The sequence below is a fragment of the Vanellus vanellus genome (assembly GCF_965231255.1).
Source record: "Vanellus vanellus genome assembly, chromosome: 4".
In the NCBI taxonomy this organism is placed as follows: Eukaryota; Metazoa; Chordata; class Aves; order Charadriiformes; family Charadriidae; genus Vanellus; species Vanellus vanellus.
In genome coordinates this window covers 62,741,437-62,759,272 of record NC_138909.1, presented here as the reverse complement: position 1 = coordinate 62,759,272, position 17,836 = coordinate 62,741,437, and the positions used below count along the sequence as shown (strand labels likewise).

Below are 17,836 nucleotides of genomic sequence, written 5' to 3'. Positions count from 1 at the left end.
TGCTTCGCAGGATGTCTGAGCTGAAAACTTGAAATGGGTTGCTCATTCGTGGGTCAGTACGTACAGAGTGGTCTTGATAAATTGTTTACTCAGAGTAGCAGGAGGGAAGTTACATGGGGATAACGTTGCTCGCATTTCTTCACAGAGTGCCTTACAGCTGATGGATGTAATATTTATATTATCTTTGCATACAGGGACCTGTTTCAACCAGTGTTCCACTGTGCTTTTTACTGGATAAAATGATGAACATCAATCCAACTTAACGTCAAATTGCATATATAACTAAACCTGTGTAAGGCTGCACTGACTACAGTCGGGCCACGTGCATGTTTAAAAGCTCTGTTGGACTGAACAAAAGGTAAAGGTTAATTTTACCCAACTTTTGATGTCTTCCATATAGGCATCTACCTCACTGTCCCCTTCATTTCCTTACTGTGCATGAAGAGAACTGGGTCAATGAACACACTAAGCTGTGATTCATGTTTACTTCGTGATAAGCCATTTTACATTGTAAAGCAACTGGATTTGGTAAATTAGTCCCATTTCATCAAACAGTAAGGATAAAATGTTTATTCATTTCTTTACATCTTCAGAGAAAGTCAAATCCAGATATCCTGTCTACAACCTTATAAGTAAACAAAACTCCGACAGACCTTCTGTCCAATGCCAACTACTAGTCTCCAGACATGGCTTGGGACCGGATATGGCACAGCCCAGAAAGTGCTCTCAAAGGCGGCTAGAAGATGGTCTGTGGGCTTCAGATCGAAGCAGGCCCTACCACTTGGTTTCAGTACCAGAAAATGGTCCTTTGCATCTTCTACTTAGTTGAAGAACAAAAGTTAATTGGCATGGATAAAAAGTGTAAATTGCAACTTTAAATGAAAAGGAAGAAGAAAAGTAATGAATTATGAAGATGGGAGAATGGCTACAAAAAAACATTTAACTATGATATAACATTTATGATTGCGATCGCTTTGGACAAATATAACAGGGAGACTGGCTGTTATATAAATGAACCGGCATTTTAAAATACAGTTCATTTTATACAAGGTCTACTCCCTGTAAACTACCTCAGAGAATACTACCAACAAAAAAGGAAGGTAAGGAAGGAATTTCCAGAAATTGGAAATTGGACCAACTTTGTTTCTATCACAACAAATGGTAAAGTATCTTCTAAAAAAAAAGAGCTTCACCAGTGCTGAACACTTTTGGCCATCCTGACATAAAGGCAGAAGCTGAGCTTAACAGCCCTGTACAGGAACGAATTATTACACAGACTTCATGGTGTATGGGAGGCTGTATTCTGTAAGAATATTTTGAGATGTAACGGTCAGGATTTCAGGTGCACTCAATTTTACATCCTTCATAATGAGAAGCATGAATGATGAGCACTTTTGAAGATCAATGCGGTTGCTTTGCTCAGTGAAGATCTATGGCTCTACAAAACTGAGTATAGAAATAATGTATGTATGGAGCACCTTTTAATCTGTTTCCGCCCCAAGCTGGGGGAGCAGGATTAAAATTACTTGCTTTCCTTTCAGCTAAACATTTTTTTTTTCTAATCACATCACTTTACTCTGATTTACATGAGTTTTAGCTTCAAGAATCATTGGTCATTGCTGAATGCAAATAAGCACCAAGTAAAATTATATTAAGTTTGCACAATTGATCTTTCATCATTTTAAATGGTACCTTTTAAAATTTCCTCTAAAATCAGCCTGAAATACTCCCATCGTTGACTGCCATCAAGTAGAGCAGGGTCACTTTGGGAAAACCCATTCTCAGTGATGTAAATTATAGGGTTATTATATGTATCCTAGAACAAGGGAGCAGAAGTTTTATTCCGAACAGATGTAAGAAAGCCCATAAAATCAGATGCATTGCCCTCTATCTTTTCTAAGCTACAAACTAAAACTAGTTTTCATCAAATTGCACTGACCCTATTAACTTAATTTTCCATGAGCTGACCTTTTATGACTAACAATGGAAAAGCAAAACTGTGCAAATATCCATGAAGACAGTGAAATGACTTATTTTAATGAGAAGACTAAAATATCTTTCCTGCATTAGCATCTGCTTATTGTCACTGCTCCTTAACCCCTTGGTACTGGCAGTCACCACATGTCCCACTGCCAGGAGTAGATGCATGCCAGGAAAGCCTTACTGCTGGCATCAGAAAGATCATTTCTGGAGTTCAAAAGATGATATAACGCTGGTGTGTCATTTCAAACTGTAAAATAGCTATCAAGTGCAAAGGCAATAGGAAAACACTAAGGCTTCTACTCTTTATAGCCAGCATGCAAAAATTAAATTAAGAATCCCAAGGTGACTTGCTTATTTATATCTTGTACAACGTCTTATGCCATCCAGATGGGGTCCTCGGGAAAAAAAAAAAAAAATGACCAGTATTACTCATTGGATTCTCAGATCCCATCATTGGTCAGCTATTAGTGGTAAAATGCCCCTGTGAGCCTTAGGTCATTCCTTGATACAACACAGAAGTCAGTGCAAACCCCATGGTACTACAGCCAGCCATAAACTCCCAGATGCAAGAGGCCGAGAAGGATCCATTATTTGCTCGGCTTCACAGTCCATTGAAACACATAGTCTCCTGTCTGCACTTTCTTGGTCTTAAGTTGAACAGTTCAGAGCAAAGACGTCAGCAGTACCCATGATCATCAATTTTTCTTTAGTAAATTCCAGAAGCCTTGATGATAAGTAACCCTGCTTTGAATGCATTGCAGAAATCCGGACTTCACGACGGCTGCATATTCACCATCAGTAAATATTGCCCTGACAAACCCATCTAAGGTAGAGGACAGGTACCCTCTAGTTACTTTTTTATCTGCTTCGGAATTCGTAGAGGTTCTACCAGTCTGAGTCCAGAGCTACAGAAACAAGTCCACATTGTTTCCTCCAAAGAACGCACCCGTGTCAGGCTTTAGCATGAGCTTTTATCACATTACAAGCTGACTTGTAAGATCTGGCACCAATGCTGGGGCTATACCTTTCTCACAGCCACTGACAGCGACAACGTGAGGCTCATTAATAGTGATCCCTCAGTCTCCACATGTTCTGAAGCAATACTTTGCATGAATATCAAAGGTCTCAATGATCTTTTCAGACCTCCAGCCACCTTCATCTTCCAAGGACTGAGGTAAGCCAAAACGATACAGGGAGCAAGATGCCATTTCCCAGGTTAGTAATGATTTCGCTATAATAATTGACTCCTGAAAATATTAAAAGAAACAAAAAAAGGGTTAACTTAATAACTTTACTACATTTCAACATATGAAGAAACCTCAGTGCACATTTTCCCTGAGATGAGATGCAAATATTTCCTCTCAACGGCATGCTGACTACCGTTACAAGACCCCAGAGTTGGCAAAAAATATTCAGCACACAAAATCTTCCAACCAGGCACATAAAATGAAACGAGGATGCAAATTTTCAAAATAGATCAGTGGACAGCAACTCCCCAGGAGAAACATAATTCTGATGGGTGCTGGTCACATGAAAATATAATCCTTCCATTTAAATGCCTGAATGGCAGCCTGGCTGCATGTACAAGAAGAAAGCGTCTTGGAAAAATCCTGCCACTTGAGAGCCTGACAGGTAGATTTGTTCTAGTGAAAGCATTGCTCTCCTTGAGAACTGTGTCTTTTAAAAAGTTTAGTGCCACATTCAGCAAGGTAAATAAACTGGTCTTTTATGAATTGAACTTGGTTAGCAGGATGAGCTGTTTCCTCTGGACTGTTCCATTCTCCATCACTGTCTGTGTCAGCATCAAGACAAAGAAGCTATCGTCAGTTCATTCAATATTTTGCAATGGTGTGAATTCAATGGTTCCCTCGTTAGATCTGTATGGCACTGAAGGCTTTTCATTGGGCGCTACTAGATTTTAGATGGAGTTTAGGGCACTGCTCTCTCCAGCCACCAGCTTGAATATCTTGGCAATAGTTTACCCAAGAAACCAACTCTCTTCCTTTTACCCTGCCGCTGCTGCAGACTGCTCAGTCCCTCTAACTGCAAGAAGGAATTAGCTCACCTCTCTAAAAGCTCATGACTTCCAACCTTTCTTGTCCCCCCGTGATAAGACAGAGATCAACTTTAATTTCCTGGATGCGTTGTTAAAGCTGGCCAGTACTGGGAATGTATTTCTAAAGGCTTAAAAGGAATGCATCTCCTGTTCAGATTTAGCAGGGGCTGACATGAATGTTTCCTAAAGGACTATTTTTATGCTCCTGAGAGGTCACTGTAAGTTTAAATATTAGGATACCTTAAGCTCTTATATAGGCATTTCTAATTTTGCTTACATCCAAACACAACCACGTTGCTTTTAAGCCTTCTGAAAACACTAGATATTGCAAAACACATCATAAGCTCTGGTTCAAAGAGTATCAATTAGCTTGCTCTTTTACTTGAACTATCTGGTTTAATGCAGTAATTGGAAAAGGCCAACTGTGGCCTTGAATTATTATTTGTTAAGCTAAGAGGCTCCAGCCAGGAATAGGTCTCCATCATGCTGGTGGAATGTAGAGATCAGTCAGCCTTGGCTTCAGAGACTTGGGCTAAATACACCACCAAAGTCTTTAAGAACCCTAGAAACCTAAAATCCATAAAAATTTTGTGGGTCTCAGACTACCACAAATCCCAATAAGACATAGGTGCTCATGGTATATCTGTCCTAAGGCCTTGCTGCATTCAAACCCAGAACTGAGAAAGGTCTAAAGAAGTTGAAAACACAGAAGAAAGGAGGAGGAGAAAGACTAAGTTGCAAAAGCTAACAAAATGTATGCTTAGGACGTTATGTATGGTTTAGATTATTATTCTTAACAGTTACTGAACCAGAGATTTTGTTTAATCCAAACCGGAATACTTGTTCATTAGTAAATATGTCTGTACTATATTGTACTCTGTATTCCCTGGTATTTTCAGGTTCAGCTTACCGTGTATTGATATTTAAAAATGCCAACACAGAACCCCATACTACCTTCTTAAAAGGACAGTATTAAACTTCAAATTATCCTAACTTCAAATGACTGATTGTAAGCATTTCCATCAAATGGCTTTTTTAAGACAACATTTACTGCAGCAATCAACTATGAGCCCCCGATTTAGACAGTGCCTTCTCCTAAACAAACAGGTGCATACACATCCTTTAGCACAGCAAGACTCAATAAGTTTGTTTACAAAGTAATTCACAATAAATCTCACAGGTAGTTTGCTTTTCCTTCTGAATGCAGCACCAAAAAAACACATTAAATTCTGAGGAGATACGTGCTTGTGCCTGAGAATGTACCCATGTAGAAGAGGAAGGAATATACCAGAATTTTAAATTTAGGAAAGCAAATTCTTGCAATTTGCAAGAGCAATTAGGAACAAATACAGTTTGTTACTGTTACTTTTGAACAGGGACCTATTTCACTCCAGTGGGACTGGGTGTGTGTTAACTGTTTGCTGGTGGGACTGCAAGGTTTACTACACAAGCTTAAACTGGGAAAAAAGAAATCCTTCACTGGTACAGGTTCCTGTTCTACTATATTGAGAGTAATGCTTGCCTAAAAGACACTAGCATTTCTCATTCTAATTTTCAGATTATAAATTACTTAGTACAATTTATAACATTTAAGTGCAACCAGCTATCGTTCATTTTTTATGTCTCAGTTGAACACCAATATTGGAAAAGATTTATGCTTTGTGTTACGAAATGAAGAGAAGTAGAACTGCATCCCTGAAAACCGTAAATGTCAAGTCAAAATTCCAGATTGTCTCATACCTTCCAGAGTAGCCTCATTTAGTTTCTATGGCTGTACCTGTGGGTCAGCTAGAAGCAGAAATATAAAACACCTTCCTCCAAGAAAGTGTGTATATAAAAGTTTTGTGGAGACACCTCAAAATTTTGGGATTACAAACATTAAGGAGCATTTGGTCACTGGAAAGCAAAGGATCGTTCTTTTCTCCTTACTGTTGTCTTCTCTCCCCATCCTGATTCCCTACCTTCATGCTGAAGTGAGGCATAGCATCAAATTCTTCCAGACTCAATACCTGCCCTCGTCTACTCCTTCTATCTCCCTCCACACTGACACCCGGCGTACAGCAGCTAACTTGTTCTGCCCACGCCACCTTCTAGGGTAAAAATAATTGTGCAAAAATACTTTAGAAACAAACTTGGTGTAAGTTTTAAGCTAAAGCCTGGCACGTCTTAGGAACAGTACACCCACGACATTGCTGCTTTAAAAGATCCTACCCCCACCAAGTTAGAAACAGAATGGTTTTAAAGGTTTCCAAATGTCCTACGTCTTGGGTGTGAAATTGGTAGTGAATCAGTTGGTGTGAATGATTTTATTTGAAAGGACATTGCTCTAAGCTTTCTAATTCTTCACATGCTCTTTGTAAAAATGTTTATATAGAAGATGATGGCCTTTCCATGCTATGCAGTTACAATTGCTTCAACAGATCACTGCACAAGAGAAGTGAACTCCTGCCTAATGAAAGCTGGCCTACTTGGAGTCCCTCCAATGCCCTTTTGCTAAATGTAAAGTTCATAATATTAATCAGGCAACTGCTTATACTGGGGATCAAGTGAACATTTTCTGAAATTACAGCTGAGTTTTGTCAAAGTGTTAGCTTTCAGCGCACTCAGAATGTCTGCTTGCTATCTCCCGCTCTGACGTCTAAATAACAAAGCCCCTTCAGTAGGCAGCTCTGGGGGGCTGTACGGTGCCTGCAGCCCCAGACGAAGGAATATCGGTACAGGAAAGAAACCACAAGGACTCCGCCAAATGTAAATTGAACACGCCACAAAAAGCATTCCTCGGGAAGGGCAAGCTGTGCCAGGGAAAGTGGGCCACGTATTGTAAATTTTGGTGGCAAAGGGAAGGCTTCCATTCAAGCCTCTCCAGGATGCTGGCACGGTTTTTTGCAGTCATGCTCTGCAGGGGAAAATGGCTGGTTGGTCTGTTCACAGCAGATTCACCAGCCTCCCTTTCTGAGTTCTTGAAACAAAGGCTCCTCCACTCTCTGGTGAAAACCGTAATCTGCAGGATGCAGAGGACAGGCTGCTGCCTATTAAGCAGCCAAACTCTACATGACCAAAATTCTGCAGAAAAATATTGCTTCTGCTGGTATCTTCCCAGTACAGATCGGGATAACCTGAAGAGCATTTTCTAAGAAATTCTTTCCTTTTGTAGCCTTCCATCGTCGTAATCTTCAAACCAGGGGAAGAAAAGAATTGCCAAGGCAAACACTGCCCCAGAAGTATAAAGATATATATCTTCTTGGTAGAACTGAGAGTCAGAAGAGTAGGAGGCAGAACTGAGATTCAGAGGTTCATCCAAATCTACTTTGCCTTTTCCCCTCGGAACATTATCCTCCCAGCGTACAAGAGACCTCAGCCAACTACTTTGATTCTCCCATCCCTTCTGGTTCAGCTTCAGTTGCTTTTATTCTTCACAATTCTCCTCATTTCTTTGTTCTTCCGTTCCCTACTTTCTGCAGGCAAAGCTGCTGTTTCCTATCTTTTCCTAGTAAGTCACCTTCATCTTTCCCCCGGTCCATACCGACGGAATTAAAGTAAACAAATCAGAACTGTAACAAATTTTGTATCTGACTTCTAGCAATCTGATGAGCTTGTTCATGTGCTGTATCCCTCTCCACTTTTACACTGTCTGCTGAGACTCTGAAAGCTCTTCTCTTCGGAGTCGGGACTGTCTTGTGTTCGCCAGAGAACAAAGCCCAGTTCCTAGCTGAGTCTGAAGAGTCCTCTAATTTGCTAAAGAAAATATCTGGGAAAAGTGTGTCCCTCCTAGTGCAAAGCAGTCGATGTGGAGTTCAGTACATCAGCGTATACTGATCAACAATCTAAATGCATTTGCCAAATAAGATACTTGTCTATTGTAAGCCATCCAAAAATATCCTCATGGCTAGGATCCCTGTAAGTATAAACACTCTGATGAAGCAAAATGATTTACAGTTACAACTAAAAAAACCTGGAGTAAGCAAAAAGATACATAGGAAACATAATACTAATCCTATCCCAAAAGATTGTGCTATCCAAGGGGATCTAGAATATAATTAGTAAGTTGTTGCAAACCTATAAAAAATCATCCCGTAATTACTCTGAAAAAAGTTGCAATTTCAAAGCTACACTGCAGAATAGCATACTGGATTAATTATGCCAGACTGCAGCAATAACCTTGAATTAAAGCTGCAACCTTCTATTTTTAAGAAACAATTGCCTTTCTGGTTGATGAAACCTGTCGTCCCATCAGGTAACAGACGTGACCAGGAAAGAGAAAAGCGATAATGAGTCAATCCAAGCTGTTTGATACATTTCAAATCTTCCTCCCACAGAGTGTAGCTGCCACAAGCTACATCACCAGTCTGGTTCTTGAAAACTCGATCTCCTCCCTGATGGGTGAATGTGTCCCACACATTAGCGCCCTTTCCATCTGCATTTCAGCCTTCTGCTTGAAAAACTAAACTTGGTCGTTACACTTTTGACATCAAAAGACATATGTTGAATGTAAATATTTATCACAAAGTAGGCACAAACCCCTCGAAATCCTCTGAGCAAATCAAGCAGTATTCCCTCCCCCCTCCTCATACCATTTAAAGTAACTAGGAACTTGTAAGCATCAGTATATATTTGCATTAAGTTTTGCATTTATTCATAATTTTGCCTGCTGCTAATTATTTCAAAATCCTGTTGTCAAAAGCGTTCAGAGTTCTGACACTCTTCACACTTCCTTAGCCAAAAATCAGATGTTTGCAACTCTTGAGATATTACAGGTTTTCACAAAGGGCATTTTCTAGAGCAACTTCCATCCATAAATGTAAAAGATCAGTCCATATCAAAGAAAGCCTCTCGGGTATGAGAAATACATCCAACAAATAGGCACTTATGGCTTTCTGGATGTCCTTTGAAAATCCTGACAGTCTGTTAAAAAGAAAGGAATGCCATTATGAGGCATGGCCCTAGGCAAATACAAGCTGAATTAATAACACAGCTCTGCAAAACTTCTGCTTTTTGCTTAGCCAAACGTTCACAGAAATGAATTTTGAATGCTCAAAACCCCTGCACCATTTCCTTCACTTTTGTAGTTTCGGGAAATTTCTTTCCAATTCCAAAATTCAGATAGACAGATTACTTTAAAATACTCAAAATTTAGCTCTTGTTTGAGCTTACACAGTACTAATATCCCATAGTATTTAAAGCAAATAAATGCACCTTCCCTCTTGACAAGCTGCTTAGTCTTTCCAGAGCAATGCTGTAGCCGAGGCAAATTCCTCATTTTTAATGTGGAGAGCTCTGTAAACTTGCACCCCTGCAAAGTGTGATTTTATCACAGAATTCCAAATAACCCTAAAACAGCCGACCTCATTTACCAGCAAGATTTTCCAGAGCCCCGGTGAATGCACTGTTCCAGGGTTACTCTTTAAAAACTAAAATGACATTGCGTGTTAAAATCATGTATAAATTAAATATCAGTTGGGTTGTAAGATTAATAACTATATAATAGCTACATATCAATCCTCAATAAAAGTGTTTTAATAATCAATTAGTATCATAGAAATTAGAGATGGAGGAGAACTATTAGGAGGTCATTGAGTCCATCCCCTGCCAACGCAAGATTGCTCCCTTAAGTACATCCAGTACTTAATACGCATCTGTCTTATTAAATCTAAGTTTAATGCAAGGTTAAGCATATTGAAGACACTTAATTTAAAGCATTACTAAAATTTGTAGTATCACTTCTATAACCTAGCTTTTCAAAGATCATTGTCACATTTCATGGTCTTTGCAGAATTTTATTGCAGCACACGAACACCAGTACATCTACATTTGGTTGGTCAGTAAATTAAACTCTTATATGGGACAACCTTCAAAGCAGGTCAAATTTTAGATCCAGACAGCTTGAGTTTCTCTTCGTCTCAGATTTTGTCACAGACTTTGTGCTCTGTCTGTATGCTCCTCGGAAAAATACAGTGCTAAAAGTTTTCTATATCCTGCTTCTGGTTCCAAATATGCCTGCTGCAATAAATAGTCATTTTAGAGGAGCACAGGAAATAACAAATAACAGTAATTCTCTGGTGGTACCTAGAATTTAGGAGCCTTTAAGAGCAGGCTTTCTGCACCATATTGGTATGATACGGCTCCTTTTTCCCCACGGTGGGAGTGAGGGGAAGCCAAAAGCTGCCACAGTGGGCAGCTAACACACCTTCATCTAAGAATCATCAGCTAGCGCAGATGCTGAACGATTTCTTTTTTGTCTGCCTTCCTCCAGGAAAGGAGGTGGGAGGGAGGGGGAGAAGCGTTTGATTTTCAGCAGAGTATGACAAGACGACTCCAGTGGCCATTAGCCACTCTAAAGCCCTGACTGGGGCTGCGGCAAACAGACCCACTTTCGAGCAGTCCTCACGCTGTTCGAAGAGCCTCTCTGCACAGTGCTGAGTATCCGAGCCGGCTAAATAAAGTGTAGGAAGCAATCTAGCCAAGGCAACAGAAAGCTCCACATACACCAACGTATCCCGCTGAGCCACAATTAGTCTGCACAGAGCTCTGCTCTGCTTCAGTGAACTGAGCTTCCACCTCCGCGCTCGCTCGGAAACCTGCACGCTACGCAGCAGTTGGCAGGGTGGACATAGCCTCCGAGTTTTAGTGAGCTTCAGGGCCAGGAAAGAACGGTGATGAGGAACCGATTTTACATTTCAAACACACAGGTGAGACTTAGCAAGGAAATCATCACGTAACATGTCATCGAACGATCGATATAAATCGTCATGAGACGTGGCGCATGTTGCCCGTTCTCTGCAATTATTACAAAGGAATAAGACAGAATGTTTTTCCATTTAAGTGAAGCGGGAATATTACTGATCAGACTATTTAAGCTTTCATGTACTTTTCCGAGTTAGTTTTTCTTCTCATTCAGCTGTGCTTTCACCTTTCTGAGTGAAATTTTCTTGGCCTGGTCTCTGCCCAAAAGGTGAAATTTTGTTTGAATTAATGCAGTTCAACTATTTCGCATATGAAAGAAGTGAAGAAAACCACTTTTACCATTACGATAATTTTTTGCAACTTTTCCCTCTCTCTCTCTCAAAAAAAAAAAAAAAATCAAGCAGAGAGTTGAAATTTAGCATAGAAATGGCCCTCAGTAAGAAGAAGTGCTTTTGAGTGTTCTGGTGCAAATTGATTTTGATTTGACTGAGTCATGAACCTTTGAAATCTGCACTTTGAGCATGCAGAGTACAATTGGTATGATTTTTTAGCACTTTGAAATATACAGAGTGGAGAAGGTTGTGCTGTGCATAAATACATAGCTGACAGTAAAAAATAAAGTAGCCTGTCAGCCCTTGCCTCATCCACTGTGTATCTTGTGATATGTGCAGCAACTGAGTTTGGACTCCACAAGAACTATTGCTTCAATCATGCTGCCTCTAAGTCGGAAGCTGCACAGCTTCCAAAGCTTTCAGGAGGAGGAATTCCCTGTTGAGTTTCTTACTTCTGTGGGAAAAGGGTCGTTTGAGTAGTGTCTAGACCACATTATAGATTTTTTTTTTTTTTTTAGTTTCTCCCACTCAGAAGCCTTAGGAAAGCTCGTTAAAAATACATTAAGAGAACATTAAAGTTGCACATCTAGCCACTCAAAAGGCAGGAAATTATAATGACATTCTATATGCACACACAATTCACATTTTAAAAATTAGTTAGTAGAGCTATGTGCATTGCAGGACTCGAGTTAGAATCTGGCCCAGAATATTGATTCCCCGGGAACAGCGAGCTGTTCAGTCTATTAGATGAAGCTAACTGAGCTCGTTAAAAGGTACCAAGCATGGGCAAGTACTCTCGCTTTCAGCAATAACCAAGAACTAAAGGCTACATCCTCAAAGACAATTTTAGATCTACAGCTCCCATTTAGGTACCAAAATCAATGGGAGCTAAGTGCCTGTATGCTGCAGGGTATAATATGAGAAAATCAGATCTATGTGTATTTTAAAGGCCTCTAAACACACGTTTATGAAGGGATAAAGGAGGGGTGCATGTGGTGGTGGTGGCTAGGGCCGTAGCTGTCCCTGTACCTTATGGGTTTGCATTTCCCACTCTGCCACATATTTTCATATCGTGCTGGGAAAATCACTTTATCAGCACCTCCATTCAGTTGGGAACACGATACACGGCCTTTGAGGCAGGGCCTCCACGAGTCCTCTCAGTTTACCGTTTTTCATGCTCTTTGGAGATCAATTCCTAACTGAGGAGTCCCTGTGAGTAGTACCAGTGTCTGGTAGTAGTAGTAGTTCTCCCATCCAGTTTTGGAATAGCCAATAGTAACCTACTTAAATTAGCTCCAGAGAAAGGAAGTACTCAAGCACTAGTTGGAAAATTACTTATTTCTGCTTTTTTTTTCCCCCATTCCCAATAGCTAGTGCAAAGTTCCTCCTCTGTTTCCTTTACATAGCCATATTTCTGAGATTCGAAACATCTTTTACCCTCTCCTTACTGCTCAGGCCACAAGTGTTTAAACAGAAGCGCTACGTGGATTTGCATCAGATGTAGCATCTACGTAACCAGGCAAAGATCAAACACTGCCCTGCCTAGATCCAGACTTTTCGTTCACTTAAAACTTCCTTAACACTTTGGCAGCTAAAAATTGACACCTTCAATTTGATATGCCGCTGTAGCTGCACCCCGAGCAAATCCAACTGGAAAAGCAATATCCTCTGGCACCGGCTGCAGAGGACAGGCGAATACACAACATTATGCGACGCTATGGAGATGTGGGCTTCATTTGCAGACAACGGTTTCTGGCTCCATCACTCTTCCACTTGTTACAAGCAGATTCTATACTGAAGACAAAAATAAACCCTGTGCAGCTTCACACGCTGAAGGGCAAACCGTGCACTTTGCATATCTCAGGATTAAAGCGGAGAGGTTCAGTCAGCTAACAGTGAAAGTGGAAAAGGCAGCAGTGGAAAAGCCTAGGGTGGTCACGGGAAAAGGGCTCCTCTCAGGACGAAGCATTAGTACGCAGAACAGACCCCCGTTCCCCTTCACTTCCGTCTCACCTCCCACCTCCCACCTCCCAGCCAAAGGACTTTGTGGACTCTCTACTCGGCGTAAATCCTTTAGCCACCAGGCAAAAAGTCATTTCCCCTCCTTTCAGTAAGCTTCAAAAACCGGCAGCGCCTCTTCTTTTCTAGCATCAAATTTATATTTTTTTCTCTCCCAGCACCAAAACAACTGGCCTGCGGTAGGCGGGAAAGGATGTTTTAGCCATTACATGTTTAGCAGCGGAAAATAAGGAGTAGAAGAGGAAGATTTGTATGGGAGTACGGGCAGAAGAGCTACCTTTCTCCTTCTTTAAAATCCCACGGATGCTCGTTTTCTTCTAGAGCAGCAATGACAACCTTATGGCGTGTGTGCCAGAACCGGCATCTGCAAAACGGCCCTCAGGTCTCTTCCTCTGCCTTCTGTCAAGGCTGTTACTGCCCTCCTGTCAGCAGGCTGCGGGGGGAGCAGCAGCAGGAGTCAGGGCACGGCTGGAACAAGTGGGATGGCCTGAAAGTCGGTTACGGTCCCTTCCCGGAAAACTGCAGCACCTGGCACACTAGATGGCACTACTGCGATTTTTTTTTTTTTTTTGGGGGGGGTGGGGGTGGTACTTACAGGTGTTTTTTTCCCCGTTTATTACAACGCTGTATTCACACTGCTTTTGCCCAGGTCGCTATCTGCGCTTATTGGACTGCGAAGCAGCAACATATGATCGCTACTATTTTTTCTTCTTGTTTACTTTTCTTGTGCCCTTTTGATTTTGAAATCTTTCCGGGTGAGGACCAACTCCTGCAAAGCATTATGCACATAAGTGATATTTTCTTTGATAGAGAAAACAAGACAAACCTTACCACACACAGAAAAAGCCACGGATACAGTTAAAGCACACACATATTTTTGCCAGAAATACACACAATGAAAGAGTCAACTTCTTAGGAAAAAAAAAATAATCCTTTGTAGAGATGCCGAGAAGCTGATTTAATTCCAAAGTGCACATTGCAGAACCAGACAGTGCAGATGCAATGCAAAATAAATCAGGCTTTCACAGCAGGCATGCATTTCCTCAAGTGTCTTTCAAAGGAAAGGTAAAAGCCCCTTGAATACAAAGGAACAAAGGGGGAAATGAGGCACAACATACCAACTTGTTCCCAAAACACACGCTGACACACGGTCTAGGCAAACACACATATCCTGTACGCGTTTCATACAGGTGACTAAAAGCTGATGCAATGAACTAGTTAATGTTCTCTGGTGGAAGCAGCAAGAAGGTAAGCCTCGGACAGTTAACAGTGAAACTCATCGGGGACACCTTAAATCATGATTAATAGGTATTAATGAACCAGAGTAATTATGCACATTTTTACATCATTAAATGTTATTGGTAGGTAACTTTGAAAATTTAAGCGACATTAAATCTTTTCCCAGAAAATCTTACAATTCAGTTTCACAAGAGAGGTAATAAATGTGTAACTCAATAATAGCAAGAGAGGGGCAGAGAGGAGATAGTAGCAGTAAAAACACAATAAAAAGTTTTATAAAAATGCTTAACCATAAAAACAAGGCTAAAAAGTGTCACTGCTGATTCCCTGGCAGGAATCAACAGAGACAGAGATGGGTTTTAGGAGAGATTGAGTGGGAGGAAAATATTCCATAAGCAGCCTGGGGAAGAGTGAACAAAATTTGCCTCAGAGGTTAAGGCAGATTCACGGTAATGAGATAGCAGGCTATGTCAGATAAGTAGGCAGATACTGGAAGATGCGAAGCTTCAAAATTCAGAGACGCGGAGTTTATAGCAGCTAATCTCAAACTCTTCTGGCAACCCAATTTCTAGATATGTGACCCCACTTCTGGGTGTATTTCTGGACTCACGAACTCACTCCTTGTTGCAATAGCGATACGTGCAGTTATATTTCCATTAGCCCCACTGCATGTCACAGCCCTTAGGATGCACCCGCCTTCTTACTCTGATAATTTTCCCTACGTCTAGCAAACAACCTGACCCCAACCCGAATTTCAGTATTTCGCTGTCCCGTTGTTTTGTTCAACACACATAAGTACAAAACTATAAGAGATCTCAGTTCTACCAAGAGGCATATTTTTTCCAGACTAGGTTTAGGGTTTTTACATTTGTACTAACACAGACTAATGCACATAATCAAATGAGTTCAAGCCAAGTATTCCTAGGAAAAATCGAGCAGTTCTTGCATTTCCAAATGGATTTGGATACAAATTTTTTTGGCAAGTCAACGAAGACCAAGAATAAGTGGCTCTGATGCTAAGGGTTGGTAACCTAACTTTATAAAATGCTAGGCATTATATATATAAGGTGAAGGATGAACAGGCTTTGTCGTTGGGCCCTTAACTCGTGTGGGATTAATTATTATCAGAGGAGTTGTATCTCGGCAAAATGAGTTTTTCCTGACTGAATCGACTTTTCCTAATGACATATTAAAAATATGTTTAAAAGTATTTACTACTGAATTTGGAAATTAAACTTTGAAGGGGGTGTGACAATTAAAATCTCTTTCCTGAAACTGTACACAGGAACAAAAGAAGGATATAGCTGCTTTGGAAGCAAGACTGTACGTCTCTGGAACAGCCAAAGATAGAACTTCACATATTCTGTGAGTTGTCTTTGAAATTGCTACTCATAAATTTAACTTCCCTCCCTGGCAACATAATGGAACAGCTATTTGGAAAACAAATTTACTAAAACACTTTCAAGTCTGCCAGACAAACTTGATTTTTTAATAGTAATACAAAATTAATGAATAGAGAGCAGAAGCTACACTGTTACGTGTCTGGATTTTTGCAGTATGCTGGGGTTCTTTTAGGATATTTTAGCACTGAGCTTAAGGTGTTCTCAATTATGTTATGGAGACAGTTTCCACTTCACACTGTGGCTGCAGTAGAGGACTCCTAACTTTGCTCCTCTAAATTGAGCCTTAATTAGAAGCCTCTGCTGGATTGTTGATTAGCTTTTCTTCTCCCATCTCCGATGTGCCAAAATTCTGTTCCCATACTTAAATCAAATTGGAAATGAACTATCATGTTGACTGAAATGAAGGGTGATGACAAACAATGAAGGGTAATGATAAACAATAACTTTGAAGGGAGGCATTTAGTGCGGTACACAAAGATTAGTATTACTTCCGATCTCATTTAATAGCTTCAATAATGAGCTAGAAGAGGGAGTAAATGGTACATTAATGAAATCTGCAGATCTATTAAACTAGGAGGAGCCGAGCACACTGCTGAAAATGGAGAAATAATACAAGGGGTCACAGGAAGATTAGAAACATAGGCAGAATATTGCAATGAGATTCAGTTTAGAAGACAGAAGAGTAATATTTAGGTAAAAAAATCAACAGATGGTAACAGGTAAAAAACCGGAGAGCTGTAATGCTAGAAGAGATTTAAAATCAAGAACATCGGGAAAACTAGGCAAGAAGTCTGTAACCGAGCAGCAGAAAAAACAGTGAAATTTGGGTAAAACTGTTAAAGAATAAGCAAAGTAATGACTCATCTTAAAGCAGCTCTGTAACCATCAGCTCTCTTCTGCATTTAGTCTGGGCACTGGAAGAACAGACTATCAGTCAGACGGTTAGAGATTTTGCAGCTACGGAATTTTTTCCTGGAAGAAAACTTAAAAGTAAGCCATCCATTTGACAAACAGAGTGCTGTCCTTCATGAAGTGAATGACATCACAGTGACCCACTGGCTAAAAGACAGTAAAAAAGCATGAGACTGAAGAAATGTAATATTCTTCCACTGCTTCTGGTAATTGCATCATGCAGCTTGAATTTTTTTATATTGCTGAGGAAACTGCCGATGTAATGCCAGCTGCTATGAGCTTTCCAATAGCAAATATATGTGCAGAATAACTTGAAGAGCTAAAGCTAGTTGTGAGCAAGTTAATTCCAGTTGAGGGGCTCGCACAAATTAATCTTGCTGGGAGTAACTCTACGCAAGTTATAGCCGAGTGCCAAACCAGCGTTACATCACGCCCTGTACCAGAGAGAGTTTTGGCAATTCTGCATGGCACAGCATTAGGATGTATAGTACGTATGTAAAGTGATATTCCAGATTGGTCATCAGTCTTCAGAAGTCCTTGGTAGCTCTTAGCTGTTGAAGGCATCGTCCTTTATTGCTGAGTGCCTCCATACAGTATTTTTAAGTGGGCTTTGCCGCTCAGGAGTTTGTCACTGTCACTACGTTGTGAGCGAACACTGAGTGTGCAGAGAGCAGGGCATTGATCCACAGCTTTAAATTTGCACACTTCAGTAGAAAACCTGGCAAAAGCCCCTTCATGTAAAACCATGCTCTGTTCATTTATATCTCGGCATGTCCCGCCATTCCACACTTCAGGATTGTTCATCTTCTAAGTGAACAAACTTAAAAACAATGAGCCATCATGCAGAAAAATCAGGATTAAAAAAGAAAGAGATATATATGAAAACCAACATAAAAAATGCCAGAAGCATAGACAGACCCCCTGGTCCCTTGCGAACGCAGCTTGTTTGCTGAGACAGCAGCCCTTCACTGATGTTTTGGGGAGAGCTGCCTCTGTTTTCCAGAAATTGAGAGTTTCAAGACATTTGTAGAGCTACCTACTAGCAAACTTGCTTGATATGATTTTGCCAGGAAAATATCTGCTGTACCTAATCAGATTGGCTGCAACTGGTTAGAATGACACATCTGAATGGTTTTAAACTAAATTTGTTAACAGTTTTAAAAAAAGAAGGCAAAGAAGTCTTATGTGTGTGTGAAAGCAGTATAGTTTCC

At 40.5% G+C, this 17,836-nt stretch overlaps 1 protein-coding gene across 1 annotated transcript in view; it reads right to left on the bottom strand.

The window, feature by feature from the left end:
• Positions 1-17,189, bottom strand: part of LOC309671798 (cytosolic beta-glucosidase-like) — a gene marked incomplete at both ends in the record, with an annotated part of 155,741 nt that extends 138,552 nt beyond the window's left edge. The window contains 10 exon segments of the mRNA XM_082483094.1: positions 1,693-1,816; positions 2,498-2,508; positions 2,511-2,631; positions 2,635-2,764; positions 3,088-3,230; positions 6,001-6,129; positions 8,167-8,460; positions 8,464-8,468; positions 12,658-12,730; positions 17,052-17,189. Of these exon segments, the coding sequence (XP_082339220.1) occupies positions 1,693-1,816; positions 2,498-2,508; positions 2,511-2,631; positions 2,635-2,764; positions 3,088-3,230; positions 6,001-6,129; positions 8,167-8,460; positions 8,464-8,468; positions 12,658-12,730; positions 17,052-17,189 (1,168 nt within the window).
• Positions 17,190-17,836: the final 647 nt, after the last annotated feature.